Source organism: Pteropus vampyrus, unplaced genomic scaffold (assembly GCF_000151845.1).
Source record: "Pteropus vampyrus isolate Shadow unplaced genomic scaffold, Pvam_2.0 Scaffold1000002648, whole genome shotgun sequence".
Classification (NCBI taxonomy): Eukaryota; Metazoa; Chordata; class Mammalia; order Chiroptera; family Pteropodidae; genus Pteropus; species Pteropus vampyrus.
The window spans coordinates 1-17,624 of record NW_011917050.1 but is presented as its reverse complement, the minus strand read 5'-3'; the positions used below and the strand labels follow the sequence as shown (position 1 = coordinate 17,624).

The 17,624-nt window shown below is 40.1% G+C and overlaps 1 protein-coding gene across 14 annotated transcripts in view; it reads left to right on the top strand.

Annotated features, from left to right (window-relative positions):
* LOC105311248 (F-box only protein 36-like) overlaps positions 1 to 16,448 on the top strand; it is a 28,661-nt gene extending 12,213 nt beyond the window's left edge. For 4 of the 14 annotated variants that reach the window (XM_023527002.1, XM_023527003.1, XM_023527000.1 and 1 more), the window contains 4 exons: positions 3,512 to 3,546; positions 7,165 to 7,296; positions 12,714 to 12,886; positions 16,112 to 16,448. In XM_023527002.1, coding sequence (XP_023382770.1) covers positions 3,512 to 3,546; positions 7,165 to 7,296; positions 12,714 to 12,886; positions 16,112 to 16,276 — 505 coding nt within the window. In that variant the 3' untranslated portion in view covers positions 16,277 to 16,448. Of the gene's footprint in view, positions 1 to 3,511; positions 3,547 to 4,336; positions 4,503 to 6,660; positions 6,742 to 7,164; positions 7,297 to 12,713; positions 12,887 to 16,111 lie in introns of those variants that run through there. The other 10 variants (XM_023527010.1, XM_011387259.2, XM_023527011.1 and 7 more) reach the window with 5 other exon arrangements.
* Positions 16,449 to 17,624: the final 1,176 nt, after the last annotated feature.

The window sequence follows — 17,624 nt, the reverse complement described above, 5'->3', positions numbered from 1 at the left end:
GTTCATCTTTAGTAGATACTAATAGTTTGCCAAGGTGATTGTACCACTCTACACTCTCGGCAGGATCTGAGAACTTCGTTACTCCACACCCTTCTCAACACTTGGGAGTGTAAGCCTTTAATTTTTGCTGTATAGGTAAGTCTATAGTGGTACTCATTGTGGTTCTAATTTCCGTTTCCTTTATTACTAATAAAGTAGAGAATTTTTCAGATATTTATCAGCCATTTGGTTATTCTCTTAGGTAAATGTTCTATTCACATCTCTTGTCCATTTTCCCATTAGATTGTCTCCTGCTTATTGATTTGGAGGAAATCTTTACATATTCTGGATATATGCCCATGGTCAGTTATATGCATTGAAAAATCTTCTACTTTTTGGCTTGCCTTTTTATTTTTTCATGGCATTTTGTTGTTGTTCTTGTTGTTGTTTTTGGTGAAAAGAGGTTCTTGATTTTAAATGTTGCCCAATGTATTGATCTTTTACTTTATGCTTATTTCTGTTTATGTTTAGGTCTTGCTTAAGAAATCTTTGCCTATCCCAAGGTTAAATTATTCTAGAAAACTCTGATATTATAAAAATCAAATTATTAATCTTTCTGAGTAGGATTTCCTCTGGCAAACCATCCCAGCCTGGTAGGTTTAGCTTTAAGCAGATGCTGACGCAACCGCACTAGTGCCGTAGGTTAGTGTTCAATGTTTCAAATAGTAACCAAATGCAAATTCCGGCTGAAGTTGAGAATATACGATGTGGGTCAAGAAAGATATTTACTGCTGTTAAGAAAATAGAGAAGACAAAACAAAACTAATCAAACAAAACCCTAAAAGAAGCACTGTAGGAGAATTCACCCTGACAACATGACCCACTGATTTGACTGTGAGCCTTTCATGTGATTTTTCTTTCTGGAGATAATTTCGAGCCATTACTTAAGTGGTATATGTCTCTAAGTATATTTTTTCTCTGAATAGTATATTTTCTTATGCCTTGCATATTTGAAAATATCTTTCGATTGCCTTCATACATATTAATATATTTTATTAAGGATGTTGAACGATTCTTATGTTTCTTTTGACTTTTGTAGTCAGTCTCTTAAAGAGACTTACTTTTTATCAGGGTTTTCAACATAATTCCCTTTTCCTTGTCCTGACTACCCTCGTACAAATTCCAGGTTCCTTTCTTTCTCAGTGTTCTCATTCTGGACGGAGAGACTTTTACTGGGTTTGACACTTGGACAAATTTACTCAAATTCCAGAGATATAAGCCATGGACAAAGCCAACCTCAAAGGTTCATTTTTGACATTGCTTTTCAGCAAAGTCATTAAGTCGAGTCCAGATTCAAGGAGCGGGAAGATTCTACTTTTTGTTGGACAAGCCGAAAAGTCACATCTGAAAGGATATTGGTGCAGGGAGGAATGGTTGTTTATCAGTGTACCCCATCCTAAAATGTACATCTTAAACCGGAGAACTTTTGATAGTGAAAGGGAATGTTTTTAAGCATTATGACAAGACAGCAGATGTAAACCATTTAAGCATGATTTATTAAATAGAAATCCAAAAAATAATCAGATTTTCCCTTCCCTCAGATTAATAATCCAAAGGATCATAATGTCTAAAGGGATGCTTCTCTTTCATTTGGATACAAACTTTTCATTTCTATGTTTGTTTGCAACATTAAAATCATTCCAGGTCAGTTTCAATATATCAGAGGCAAGAAAGAAATACACCAGAATATTTAACAGGTGTGTCATCACCTGTACATATACACAGTTACAATTTTAAGGTGATGAAAATTATAACTGTTTTGTGCTTATAAGAATATATGTCATACATGTCACCGAGTTCTACGTTACTGGTTTTTTTGTTTTTTTGTTTTTTTTTTTAATTCACATCCAGCTGACTCTCAATCTCCTACCACTGACAGGAACTATTCGCAGCTTCCCATGTGTTCAAGAAAGTAGTATGTGAACAGTGGTGGTTATTTCTAGGTGGTAATTTCAACCAACTGAATCTCAAGATATTAACGGTTAGATTGATGGCATGGCAGAAGTTCCGTTTCCAGGTGACCTAGAGGCTTGCCACATTATTTCAGCCACAGTCCCCGCGCTGTCTCGTGAAGCATTGGGGCTTTAAGCATAGGCAAGAGATTGGAGCAGCTGATAGCTGGCATCTAATACTACTTTCAGTCCTGAGGTTGTGATTCCCAGGGCAGCAGAGGTTTATGTGCCCCAGGATATATTGGGTGTTGGCTGGCTTCACTTTCCCTACGTTTTTCCCCTTAGTCCTCTCAGGAGTTCCCTTGAGTGAAGTAGAGGGGATTCAGGTGCAGAGGTGAACACACCTTAGCACTCTGCCTGGCCTTCTGAGCCAGCAGAGGCAAGAACGAAATGGAATTTCTCCCTGTGTTTCTATAGGCAGGTGCCACTGGAGTACTGAGACACAGATTTTTTTTCCCCCTTGGAAGAGGCGCCTGGAAGAAAGAAATTAGGAATGAGTGATAGGTGATTGGAGACTATTAAAATGGAAAAATTAAAAGCTGAGTCTTACATAATGGGAAACCAAAATAAGGACATGTATCACGTCAAGTGGAAAAGTCCACGTCTCTGGGCTACTCTGCCGGGCATTGCCACCGCTCGGGTTTGGCGCAGTGTCAGAATGGAGCACTCTCCGTTATCACCCGGTGTTAACTCTGACATTCACTGGCGTCTGCTATATATGCTGGGCCTGTGCTAACCCTTTCCATCACGATTGCTGCATTCCTCACGTGTCCCAGAGTCACCCAGGAAACGGTGGATTAGGGCTTTGGCACAGTGTGTCTGATTCCCGAGCACAGGCTCTTATCCACCCGACTGGAGCGTTTCACCCTCTCCTGGGAGCACCCTTCCCTCGGGCCCAGTTCGCGGATACACACCGCTCTCACGGTGCTAACTGCACTTCCAGAGTGGGAACTGTCCTCTCAGCCACCTCTGTATCTCTGCTGATGAGAAAAATTCAGGAAGTGCTCAGTAAATATGCAAACATAATTCAACAGAAAGGAAGAATAAGAATCTGGGAGACCATCAGAACCGGGCATGGGGATGGATAGAGAGGCAAGTACAGACTTTCAAAGAGGAAAGCAAGGCTGCTACACGTGTGAGGAAACGAACAAATTCAACGATTTGAAATAGGATCTCGCAGACTGAAACAGACCCCTAAAAACCCTTTACCAAAGAAGGGATACTCTGACCTCCTGAAACCTGCATGTCCATTTCTCAGATGCTGGGGAGGCCATGTAGCTTTGGTAGACAAAAAACACAGGTGGAAGCTGGTCTGCCTGGGGATCCTGGCTCGGTGGGGAGATGGCAGCCTCTGCTCTCCTTGCCCAGCCTGTTCCCTTCACACTGTGAGTGGTGGGATTCTCTCTGGACAGAATTTGAGGTATGCAGAAAGTATCATGAGACAATATATCTATCCAAATGATTAAGAGTTTTCTTGTTTTTAAGGAGTCTAAATTTTCTAACATTATTCCTTTAAACAGTAAGCTGGAGGAGAGATGGCATTTAAGGCTTGGAGGTAAGTGAACAAATGGCAGAAAGAACCAGTGATTTGGAATAACAAGACTTGGGTAAGACCTTGTTCACTTATGGGTCTGCTAGTCTTTGGCACATTAATTGGTTTGTCTCTAACCAATTAATACCTGCTTCATGAAATGAATTCAAGGACCCAATAGGAAAAGATTTGTGAGGTGGTTTAGGAAAATAGTTAAAGGTGTGGGCTTGAAGTCAAAGTGTAATTTCCAGAAGGCTAAACTCTGACTATGTTTCAGAGTTATCAGCTTGTGAGTGCAGAATGAGCAGATAAGCTAGTTCAAACAGGGAATTTGGGGACCAGCAGTTTATATAGTTGGTAAAGGCAGGCTGAAATAACTTTGCTAAGTTACAGAAAACTGGTTAATGGGACTACAGTCATGTACCGCATAACAACATTTCAATGAACAGCGGACCACCTATACGATGGTGGTCCCATAAGATTATAATGGAGCTGAAAAATTCCTGTTACCCAGTGACATGGTAGCCATCATAATATCACAGCACAACACGTTACTCACGTATTTGTCATGATACTGGTATAAACAAACCCAATGCACTGCCAGTCGTATAAAAGCATAGCACATATAATTATGTACAGTACATAATGCTTGAGAATGATAATAAAAACATGTTACTGGTTTATATATTGACTATGCTTTTTATTTTAAAGTGCACTGTTTCTACTTATAAAAAAGTTTGCTATAAAATAGTATGTCATGTTACACAGGCAGCAGCCTCATATATCTCACGGTTCTGTGTCTCTTGATTACATCACTTTCTCCTGTGCTTAATTTAATCTCATGTTGCTTTTTAAATTTAGCGTAGCCTAAGAGTACTGTGTTTATAAAGTCTACAGTAGTATACAGTAATGACCTTGGCCTTCACATTCACTCACTGACTCACCCAGAGCAATTTCCATTCCTGCAGGCTCTTTTCATGGTAAGTGCCCTACGAAGATGTACTGTTTTTAATCCTTTACACCATATTTTTACTGTACCTTTTGTACGTTTAGATATGTTTAGATACACAAATACCATTGTGTTATAATTACCTACAGTATTGAGTACAGTAACATGCTATACAGGTCTATAGACTAGAAGCAATAGGCTGTACCATATAGCCAAGATGTGTAGTAGGCTATACCATCTAGGTTATTGTAAGTGCACTCTATGATGTTCACACAATGACACGATCACCTAACTATGTGTTTCTCAGAACATATCCTCATCATTCAGTGGCACGTGATTGTATTTCCAAAATACATTCTATAAAACCTATAGGTAAAATGTTATTTCTTTCTGATAAGGTGTGCCGTAATCTTTAAGATAGTTGAAAAATGTTTTTAGAAAGCATATTTCCCAGTTAGTCATTCACCCAATTAAATACGTTTTATAATTTCTACCTCCCATCAATTAAAAAATACTTATATGCTAGTTGCCAGACAAAAGTTTTTAGCAGTATATATTTTACTCTCTTATAAATACATATAAAATGTTTAGTAGTGGTCTAAAACAAAATTAAAGAATTTATTTATGAGTTTTAAAATCTTAATTCTTCCCAAAAGCCCAACGTTAGAGTTTGATATACTCATATGCACAGATTTACTGAAGAAATGTAACTCTCGTCACATTTTTTGCTTCATCGACAACTCAGAATTTTAGTTCTACATTCTATTACATTGTTTTACTTTAGGTAATAGGAAATTTTGACCGTACTGCTTTTAGTGATCTCTTACAAGGTGTATTCCTAGGTTTTTGAATCAATAGGTCCTCATTTTGAGACAAATTTCACATACATTTAAATTGAAAAATGGAGTGATACTTTTCTGGGAAAAGAAGCCTGAATTTGCTGACTGGTTTGAATATAAGGACTAATTGGCAAAGGTTACCTGGTGACTATTTTCCATAAATTTGATTAAATCTGCTCTCCAAGGCTTTAGCAAGCTCTATAACAATATTGGGCAAAAATGGGTTGAAATTATTGCCTTGCTTTTTCTTTTCCCAAGCCTTTTCGATTATATCAGATTAAACTGCCTCTAGGAATGAGAGTAGCTGGTATCGCATAACTATAATAGTTATTTGATACGTCTTGAAAAAGCCTTTTATGTCTACTTTCCAGAAACCGAGAAACTAAAGGACTCTAGTGATTAAATAACAAATCCTTTTAAAAGTCAGATGGTTTCTAATTCTTTGCTTTCAATAAAATTGAAAGAATTATCAGATGGTAGGCCATTAGAAGTAATTTTTGGTTATAGATACATTGGCATATAACTTGAAAAAATTTAAAGAATCAGATGTTATTACTCTAATCAAACTCTGCTCCCTTCTATTTCAACAAGGTTTCTCAGCAATTAGATCAATAAGAATGAAAAACAAATAGAATTGTTTAACATCATCTTATTGTATTAGTAAAAAGTATTCAATTTATCTGTTAACATATGAACCAATCGGAAAAAATCTCCATCTATCTGAGATAAATTTTCTCTTAATATTTTATTATTGAAAACTTTAAACATCTACAGAAGTAGAATAGTAAAATGCACCTTCACTAGCTTCAACAATGATTAATAATATCCTGCTGTTTTGAATTCAAGGAGGGGTATTTCTATAGTTTTTATGTTTATATCTTCCTACCATAGACTGGGTGGCTTATAAACTCTAGAAATTTATTTCTCACAATTCTCGAGGCTAGGAAGTCCAACATCACAAAGCAGGCAGATTTAGTGTCTGGTGAGAGCTCTTTTCCTGGATCATAGACGGTCATCTTCTCTGTGTTTTCACAAGGTGGAAGGGGTGAGGAAACTCTCCGAGGTCTCTTCCATAAGGGCACTAAATCTCATTCATGAGGGCTCCACTCATCACCTCAGCACCTCTCAAAGGCCCCATCTCGAAGTATCACATTAAGTATAAGGTTTCAAGATATGAATTAGGGGCAGGGGACACAAACATTCAGACTATAGCAGTTAATAGATCAACTATTTGAAGATCTGCCTTGATTATACACTTTAATGATAATAGATAGTTTTAATACTTAGGACCTTGTAGGAAATCCAAAGTTTTCATTCACGTGCGTATTTTGATTGCAGGGAATTTCATCCTCATCAGGATAAAATACTGTGACATTCAAATATGAACATTTTTTTAGGAGATACAAGAGTAAAAGTTTTGAGGACCACTTGGTAAGGGAACAACAGTTGGCTAAACGTAAAACTTTACCAGTTTCAGGCTGGGACCAGTCTCTAATTCCTCAGACACGTTTTGTGCTTTTCTGGTGCATGCAAACTCTACACGGTTGTTTATCAGCCAGTCCTGTAGGGGAAAGTATGACATAGCTTATAAAGTATCACTTGAGTATTTGATGATTGAGGACTGTGACTCGGTGGGCCTAGGTAGGCCCCAGCAAGTTTACTCATTTGTAAATCCCAATGAAAAGATGCCAACGCAGATGACAGATCCTCGGATAAGTCCTCTCCAGGCTGGAGCTTCAAGACTATGTCACATCAACACTCACGGACTTTTAAATAAAGACAACATCTGGCCAATTTCTTTGCCATGGTGGATAACACCTATGATGCACCACATGTGTTTGCTTCTGTGGGCAGGTTATCTGGAAGTCATGGATGGTTTCCCTCCGCCTGGAACAAGAAACAGCCCTCCCCAGAGAGGTGAGGAAACTCCACGCAGACTTCCTGCTGAACAGGCGGCTGCACGGCAACTATGGGGCTGCAGCACAGGTACAGGCGGCGCTCAGACAGGGCGTGGCAGTTCCAAGTAGCCCCGTGCACCTGTGGCTGCTAGTGCCCCCCTGTTTAAAGAAAGCCCTTTGTTTCTGGTGCTAGCAACCTGTCTGGGAGCAGTGAGGGAGCCCAGGGGCTGCCTTGGCTTGGCTGAACTATAGGCATCTGTGGTGTGTAGCAGCCCAGGGCAGAGCTGCAGTACAGCCCATGGAGCCTCTCGTCTGGTGGGGGCCAAGGGTCCTTCACAGGCTACATGGCCTTCCATTCTTTTTCTTCTATCTAGGGAGTGTCACATGAGTAGAACCAATCAAGGGTGCACTGATTTGTTCATTCAGTAGGCATTTTTAAGTGCCTACAATGTATCAGGAACAACTTTAGGCTCTGGGATATGAAGTAAATGAAGCAGCCTACTTTTTTTGGTGCTCAGAGGCAGAGGGGAGTGGTACTGAAATAACCAAGTGCTATGAGGGGCAACTGGACACTGAGCTGAGTCTAGAATGGAGTGAATTTTCCCGGAAGGCCCTGGCACTTGGGGTGGTGAGACTATTGTGGTCCAGATCCACCTGTTCACACCCTCAGGTAGCTCTGGAAGCCTGGTTGGGGCAGGAGGTCCGGATGAGGCCCGACATGCTACACGTGATCAAGCTCCTGTGTGAAGAGACAAGGGAGGGGCATCTCGGTAGCTGCGGGGATGGCCAAATCAGTAGGAGAGGAAGGCATGTGGAGGTGGAGGCAGCATCCATGTGTAGGACACAGATAGGACTGGGAGGGGGCACAAAGAAAACGTCAAATGTTTCCAAAGCACAGATCATCCTACATTCTCCAGGTTCACAGTAGTGCCATCCCTAAATTCACCCCTCCTGGTGACTCCCATGCTGGTCCCTCATGTCCTCTACTTGAGACAGTCCCCTCCATAGTTGCTCACAAGATGTAAGAGAGCTGAGGTCCTAGCCAACATACTTGCCTCTGCATCTCTCTGACAGAGACACGCAGCCTTGCCCACGGAGAATCGTGTCAAGCTTGTGGATGTTTCCTAATCTGAGATAAATACCTAAAGGTGGAAAAGTTACAGAACAAACTTCAAAGTTCTTACAAGATTCTTCAAGTGTAGCTATCTTTCTCAATAGTTGAGGGTCTCTGGGTCTGTGAATATATTCTTGTCTAGAAATTGGTATCAGGGTTATGTCTCTCTCTTCGTGGTTTCTCAAGTCAGACCTACATTTATATGATCTAAAATAGGTTTTAGCTATGCAAATCAAGCAGGAATCTAGTGGGCAGTGTCTCATTTCAGCTCCGGGCCCTCCATAATCACCCGCCCCTAGAATGATCTGGATGCGGGGCCATTCTGATGACTATACCAGCCCTTCTGCCTGTTATGGTCTCCTTCTTAGTTTTGACTCTAAACTCCTGGATTTTTCCTTTCTCATTTAAGTCAAGGAGCCTGTATTAGTTTCCTATTGCTGCTGTAACAAATTACCACAAGTTTAGTGTCTTAAAAGAACAGAAATTTATTCTCTTCCAATTCTGCAGGTCAGCAGTCTGAAACCAGTGTCAGCAAGGCCACACTTCCTCCGGAGACAGACAGTGTGGGGAGAATCTGTTCTCTGCCTCCTCCAGCCTCCGGTGACCGCTGGCATTCCTTGGCTTTCCATAGCATCTCCCCAATCTTCAGGTCCACATCTTCCAGTCTCTCTTCTGCTCCATCTTTATGTCACCTTCTCCTCTGTATGTCTGTGTATATAATCTTTACCTCTTCTCTCTTATAAGAACACAGGATTAAACTTAGGGTGCACCAGATAATTCAGGAGATTCTCCTCATCTCAAGATCCTTAATTTAGTCATATCTGCAAAAATCCTTTGTTTCCCTTCATATAAAAGAATATTCACAGGTTCCAGAGATTAGGAAGTGGATATCTTTTAGGGGCCATTGTCCAGTCTGCTACAGAGCCGACTCTAATTGCAGTCACTTGTGTGTTTTCAGGGATAGTGGTGTTTGCTCACCAGTGTGTTTTCAAAATTTTGTAGAAAAGAGTATTATTTAGCCCTTGGGGACCAGAAATAGGAGGAAGAGTGTGGGTAGTAGGATGGGTAGCATATAAGCAATTTATTCTAGAATGACTGTCCCCAGAAATCTCTAAATTCGGATGGGAATTTTTGGCATCTCAATTTCACTTGGTCACCACTGAGTTTGGGCTGCTATTAACCAGTTAGTAAACGACTGGTTACCTCTATGATGTTTAAACCAACATACTATCCATAAATTCAGCCCAATTTAGTATTACTTTCTTTCTTTCTTAGACTCCTACATTCAGAATCCATTTCTGCATTTGTTCCCCTCATTTTTGCTGACATGACTTAGTAAAGTGCTGTGTTCTGCCTCATCCCAGGATCAACTTTGTTATTGGCTACCTCAGGCGGAGCATAAGAAAATCCTTGGGGGTAGGGAAGGCATAGGAGGACCAGTGGGGTTTGTGTATTTGTGGGTCTGGAGTATTCTGAGTCTGTCAAAGCCTAAATACCTCCATTCTGATACACAGAGTCCCATCCTGTCCAGATTATTGAGCCAACCTTCACAAAGACATTTTGGGGCTGTTTTAACCCTGTGACTATAAGACAAATTATTTTAGCACCTGTATAGTAAGTCCCAAGACTTAGGTTTTAAGAACGTTGACATTTTCTTTGACATGTTCATTCAAGTTCAGTGCTATTACAAATTGCTACTCTACCCTACAATCTTGAGTTCCTCTTGCCTTTTACACTGTTCTATGGCGGTGGCAATGTTGTTTCCCTAAACCTGACCCATAAGGAACCGTTTATTTCAGGTGACCACAGGTAATTAGCCATCATCCCGTAGACGGTGGGCTGCCAGATTCTTCTTCCTGGGTATTAATGGGATTTTTACTCAGAGCGGTGTAACTTATTTCCCCAAATTTCCTTGTGTTACTGTTGCCTCTAACCCCCTCTCTGTTTATCGGTTTTCCTTGGGAGTTCTCGGTCTTAAGCAACAGAAACCAATTCTTGCTGACTTAAGCAGAAAAGGGAAATTATTGAAAGGATCTCAAGTAGCTCAGAGAATCAACTGGAAGCCTGGAGCATGAGATGAGGCTCAGAACCAACAGAGAGAGGGTAGCATGCAGAAAGCACACAGTAGGCTCCGGTGGAGTCACTGTTGTCACTCTGTTGGGTGCCATTATCACCACCACTGCATGCTGTTGCCCTGAATCGTCACTTCATCTCTGCATCACTAGTGAGTCAGGGCATGCACAGGAGTTGGCTGAGCTCTGGCCTCCTGGATCCCAAATGTTTATTCCCAAAATTTATCCTTCCCAAATAGACCAGTGTACTTAGGGAGAAGGTGATTGATAAAAGTTTTAAAATTCATATTTCCTGAGCACGCCTTATTCCAAACCTTTTCCAAGTGAATTTTAATTGTCCGCTCACTTGTGTGGATTTCCCTGCCTGCCAAATGGAAAGCCCAATTGTCATCAGTCTTGAGCTTTGTATCCTGAGCATGCAGAGTCATCCCCTGGCACGAAGTACACACCCAGACAAGTGTGGTTGGTCTTGGTGGTTGGGGGAGCCCTTGGCAAGTGAGAGTTTGTGTCTGTAGTATGGAGGGGTGAACATGCAGCTCTGCCTTTTACACCTTAAGGGGTAGAACCTGTAAATTACCTGTTGGAAGCAGCTCACGGTTTATCGAAAAGTGTATTACGTGGAAATGCTAGGTTTCAGGGAAATTTGAAGGACTTAGAATTTTTCTAAATATTGTTAAATTAGCAAAAATTGCAAAGGGATCCACAGCTCTATCACATTACAACATATGTTAGTTCTAAGTTAGAACCTTGAGCCTTCGGAGTGTTTCTTTGTGACTGTTTAGTAAATGGTGATTGTGGTTGGACATTGGTGTGGCCTCCTGGTCTTATAGGCAGAATGTGGTAAAGGCGGGTGGAGGGGGGGCGCGTCTCTAGACGCATCAGAGTCACCTGGAAGATGAGGGCTGGGCTCTAGAATATCAGTAGTTTTGAGGCATAGTTTGAGAATGCATTTCTGACAAATTCCCCAGGAGCTGCTGCTGGCCTGAGGAATCCCACTTTGAGCATCACTACTATAGGACAAGTGGTAGTTTTCCTTCAAGTCAAAGCTTTCTCACACATTATAGCAAAACCAAACCTGTCAGTTAAGATCAGATTTGACTGCTTAAAAAGCAAGGAACACTCCCTCTCACCGAAAGAAGTCTACAAGAAGGTAGGGGCTTCAGAGTAAGCTGGCCCAGCATCCCCGCCACTGCTGTCAGAAGCCCAGGGCCTTTCCACCTCTGTATTCTGCACGCACATTTTGGTTCCATTTGAAGGCTGACTCCCCTGAGGCCTGCCATCTTGCTGGACTCACTGAGGTCATTTGTCCACCACTTGACCAATGATAGCCACCAGGCACATGATTGGAGCAGATTGGCTTGTGTCTGGGGCCTGCACTGATCAGACCTGGCTTGAGCCACATGGGTTTGTTGAGGGAGGGGGTAAGCTGTAGGGAGAGGGTGGGCTGTAGAGTGGGGGTAGTCTGTGCAGTGGGGCAGGCTGCAGGTGGGGTAGGTTCTGTTTGGAAGAAAGGAGACAGTGATGACTCACCCACTCTTCAATAGAGAGAGAATATTAAGTGCTACTTTAGGCAATAATTTATACCTGTAATACTGAATTGCTTCACTTTACGTCTGTGGCAAGAAGACTGTGAAAACAATTTAGTGCTGGATTACTGACAGCTTCATGTATAAAAAAATTTAACTTTTTAGAAGTTTTTCCACTGAGGATCTGATGAAAGCCAATATAGACTGTATGATATACTTATTCATAATAGCATGATACTAATTTAGGGAACTGTGGATGAGCAGAAGAACAGCAATGTCACCACATCCGTAACGTGGATTTCTGGTTAAGAACTCCTGATGGAGAGGACCTGGTTCTGCCATCTATGATTCGGAGAGTCTGAGGAAGACCGTGACCTTTTAGGGGTTTCTGTTGCTTTTATATGAGATGAAGGGTGTGAGTCCAGTGAAGTCAAGGACAGGTCTGCTTTGCTCATACTGTATGTTTGATCCTTAGAAAAGTGCCTGCCACAGAGGCGTTCAGTGAAATTTTGAATGAATGGATGTGTAAAGGTAACAATAACTGTCTCTTCAAAGAACTGATTGTCAGGCAAAATGTAAAAAATTTCCTAAATGTGTCTTAGTTAACTTAAGCAAGTTAAGATTTCTTACTGATGAGCATCTTTTCAGTGGGAATATTTATTATAATGACGGGTATATTATTTGTGAAGAAGCATAGGTGTTTGTAAAATCAAGTCTTTTTTTGAGAGCGGGCCCGTCATAACCAAGTCTGTCTCTGTCTCTGTCCTTGTCTCACTCTCTTGCTGATATTTAGGGCAGATGCAGAAAGTGTTTGGGAAAGAAGTACTGGATTATTCTTTGAATCTAGGTCAGGGAAAATTGGATTTGTTAGTTCGCATGCCTGACAATATAATCCTACAGATCTTCTCTTTCCTTGATATGGATGACATTGAGCAGCTATCGAAAACTTGCAAAAAGTTCCAAAAGGTAAGACCTTAAAATATTTTTTTACTTGTAAATATTACACAGAATTTCAAAAAGAAAAGGAGTGATCTAGAAAATCTTAACTTCAGGGGATGACAAATATTGGAATGGGGCAAAAATAATTAAAATAAAAGTAATGAAAGAATTAAAATAAAAAATAATTTAAAAAACATGTTTTACCTAAGAAACTAATTAAGCTAGCGCTTAAGAGGAAAACAGCGCACATAGAGAAGAATTAAGCAGTCATTTGTAAAACAAAAATGTCATAGGCAAAGTGATTATACCAAGGGGAAATCCACCAAGCTGTATTTCAAGGGAAATGACTTTTCATAAAAAGGTACATATTAAAGAGAATGTTAAAATAGTACTAAGATAGCTTCCACTCATACATGAATTTAAGCAAATATCAAGAACAGAAAGATAAATCGCATAGGAACTCCTACATGCAGATTTTCACCAATGTCCTTCAATGAGAACCTTGGCAGCAGATGAACAGAGAGATCCCTGGGGAAAAATTAGTTTTCAAACTTCTCACTTTAGACTTATCATTAAGGCATTTGCACATATGTGGTAATAATAAGTTTTGAATCCATTTGGAATGAGTAGTAATGAAAATCTTTTTTTTTTGCATGATCATTGTTTACAAATTAGAAAAAACTAAAAATCATAGTAATCCTACCTACAATTGCTATTAAATTATAGTATATTTCCTGTCAGTATTGCTAAAAGCCTGAGTATTTTTAAAGATATTTCATTATGAGGTTTAGGTGGCTTCTAGACCAAAATACGTAACTGAAAATATTCAGCTGGTCAGAAATTCTAGCCATAAAAGAATTTGTTATTTGTAAGATAAATGTTGGCTTAAAGATAAATTTTCTTATTTAAGAACCAGTAAGTTACAGTATTAGGTACTATGTCTTTTCATTCATTTCAGCATTCATTCAACAAATATTTACTGAGTTCCACTGATCGCTGGGTATAAACAGTAGTGCACAACCCAGTCCTTGTCTTCATGGAATTACTGGCCAGTGGGTGGTACAGGGAGAGAAGTCCAAAGTCCCCATAAAAATAAACAAGTACAGCTGTTATGTGGGCAATGTATTTAACCTGGGACAAAGGAAGGCCTCTCTGCGGAAGCGACATGTAAACCCAAGAACTAAGAAGCTCTCTGCAGAAGTACAGGCTGCAACTGGTCTGGTAAGAAGAGAGCTTTCCTGTATCTGAATGGCTGGTGCGACCAGAAAACAGACTGGGGGTCAGAAGGTATAAGAGGTGGCCGGAGACTTAGAGAGGATGGGTCACATGAGGTTTTCAAAAACCGTGGAAAATGTCGACATTGTGTGGTTGAATCGGGCAGGACTGGATGCGGGGAGAGGAAGGATGTAAAGAGATGCACAGGTGGACAATGATGGTAAGAGTGGACGTGCCTGTGCTTCTGTGGGCAGGAGCTGGTGGCATTAGTAGTGTGGGACACACAAGGGTTCAGAACTTTAGCTGCCTGTGAGATTTCCAGGTAACGGTGATTGAATGGACAGGTGGGCATATGGATCCAGAAGTCAAAAGATAAATTGGTGCTAATTTGAGAGATGTTGGTACAGTGTGATACTTAAAGCCATGGGAATGGATAAAATCACCAGAGGAGCAAGTGCGAGTGAGATTGAGGAACGTCCGTGTAGGTGCTGGTGAGAGGTCAGAGAGCCACATGGACGTGAAGACCATGGAGACTCAGAAAAGCAGTCTCGGTGGATGGGGTGGGAGCAGCGGAGAAGCGAATGGGTCTGTGTGAAAAATCCACTTCAAGAAGCACAAAGGGAAGTAGAAGGTGCAATAGCTAGAGGGGTATGTGGGGCTAAGGAGGTTTTAAAAAATAAGTTTAAAAATGTTCAACAAAATGTGAAAGCTCTACTGCCACAATGTAATCTCTCTAATTAGCCACTGTAAACAGTTAGTAATTGGTGCATATCTTTCCAGACACTTTCTATGCATATACAAACATCCTTTGTGTCTATAAACTACTTAAAGCGTATTCTGTGCTTCGAACTTTATACTACATTGTGGATATTTTAATGTCAGTGTTCCATATAGTGTAACTATCACTTAGCTATCCCCCACCGATGAACATTTCAGTTGTTTCCATTTTCCTTTTACAGCAGGACATCGTTTGGTGTGGTTATTTTTTGTACTCCTGCAGGTTCATCTGTTAGGACGTAGTGTTAGGAGTTCATATACTAGGTGCATAGGTATTTCCATTTTATGTTTTGATAGATACGGTAGTTTTGCCTGAGGAATTTTCTTTATAACATAGGAACTACCAAATCTTGTTTCTGCTGACAGAAATGATCCAAGAGAAGAGGAAGTTGAAGGTCCAGGAGAGAGGGACCATTGCCACAGGCCATCAGTTGGGCTCCTTCCTGACATTTCGTTCCCTCTCAGTCCTCAGGTCTCCTAGACAGGCTTATCTCAGTCTACTCAGGCTGCCATAAAAAATACCACAGGCTGGGTGGCTTAAACATTTGTTTTTCATGGTCTGGAGGCTGAACGTCCAAGATCTAGGTGCTGGCCCTTCCCAGCTTGCAGATGGCCACCTTCTGGCAGTGCCCTCATGTAGCAGAGGGAGGGAATGAGCTCTCTGCTATCTTCTAAGGACACCAATCATATCAAATCAGAGCCCCATCCTTAGGACCTCATTTAACTGTAATTATTTCTTTACTCCAAATACAGCCACTCTGGGGTGTGGGGCCTCAACATGTGAGTTCCGAGGAGTACAGTTCAGTCCATAGCAAGCCCCAACTCCAAATATCACGCTCTCTGTCATCTGTTAGGGTCTCCTAGGAGTGCCAGCAGTTTGGTGTCCAAACAGCATCACCTACACTGGCTCTCACGCCTCAAAGTGGAACAGGAATCCTCTGTTATATCACATTTCATTTTTTTTTCTTTGTTCAGAAAACTATGGTCCTCATGATATAGGAAATGGCTAATCCATGAGTGCGTAACAGCAGTAAACACAGGTAGGCACACTGTATGTAATATGTGGGCGCAATGCTCTCAATTTGGCACACTGAAGTTTCTACTGTGATAATAATTTAAAATTATTCTACTAACAATGCTGTTATCATTGAAAAATGCCATTCTTTTTGTGGGGTAGACTGCTTGTGTTTAAATTGATCCAAACCTCTTTCATCCCTTTTGTGATTCAAAAGGTTACTTATGTAATTATTTTTCTTTTAGATGTGTAGCAATGAAGAATTCTGGGAGAAATTTGGAGCTTTACAGGATAAACATCCTTTTGATGCAAAGAAGATAGGGATAACCACTTATAAGAAGCTGCTAGCTCTCCACCAAAATGCAGCCCAACAGAAGCTCACACAGAGAAGACAGACAGCATTTTACTAAACTTAACTGAAGTGACAAATCAAAAACTAAATTTAAACTGAATTTTTATATAACTTACCACCATTAGTAATGGGTTAATGCAATTATCTGGTAGATTTAAGTAAGATAATTTTTTTTTCAACCCTCTTTACTTTGAATATTGTTCTGAAAATAAACTTCTTTTTCCTCTCAATTTTCTTTTTCACTATTAATCTATTACACAGAACAAATAGATCAAATACCTACTTAATTCTCCACTTTAATTCTGCCATTTTCTTCATTTTAAAGATAGGAAGAATAGAATAGAAAGCAAATCTGCTTAAAGTATAGATGATTATATCTCTTTTCATGGGAGTTAAGAAGACCAACCCAGAAATGAGAATTCAATTACAGAGAAAAAAATTTAAAAATCTTTTCTCATAGTGTAGTATGAAGAAATTCATGACCTTCTCCATCTTGGGTCCTCTACATTTGCAGAATTCACTCACTACAGAGAAATGTGGTTGGGGCATAACCAGTGAGCTGCTAGGAAGGAATACCCAGTACTTGCCTTAGCTTGTGTAACTGAAGGGGCTGTTGGACAACAGTTGTGTCTCTATTTCATTTATTTCTGCTCTGACCTTTGTAATTTCATCCCTTCTAACTTTGGGCTTAGTTTGTTCTTTTTCTAATGCCTTGAGATATAAAGTTAGGTTGTTTATTTGAAATCTTTTCTTTTTCCTGAATATAGATATTTATCGCTGTAAGCTTCCTTCTTAGAACTGGTTTTGCTGTATTACATACATTTTGGTATGCTGTGTTTCCATTTTCATTTGTCACATTATTTTTTAATTTCCCTTTGGATTCGTTGACATAGTAATTCTTCAGAATCATGTTGTTTAATAGCCACATATTTGTGATTTGTCTAGTTTTCTTCTTCTAATTGGTTCTAGATTTATATCACTGTGGTTGGAAAAGATCCTTGCTATGACTTCAGTCTTATTAAATTTATTAAGACTTGTTTTGTGGCCTAACGTATGATCTCTTGGAGAGTGTTCCATGTGCACTTGAGAATGTGTATTCTGTTGCTTTTGGATGGCATGTTCTGTATATGTCGTTAAGTCAATCTGCTCTAATATGAAGTTTAAGACCAAAGTTTCCTTATTGATATTTTGTCTGGATGATCTATTTATTGTTGAGAGTGGGTACTGAAATCCCCTACTATTTTTCAAAGCTGGTGCATTATTTTCTCATAAGGATTTTTAGGTAATTTTATTAGAAGAGACTGATGTTATACAGGCAATTTGCCACCATTAGATGATTTGATAAACTAATAATAATGCCCATTTTCTATTTATGAACACTTCTAGGCAAGCGCAACATTGATCCT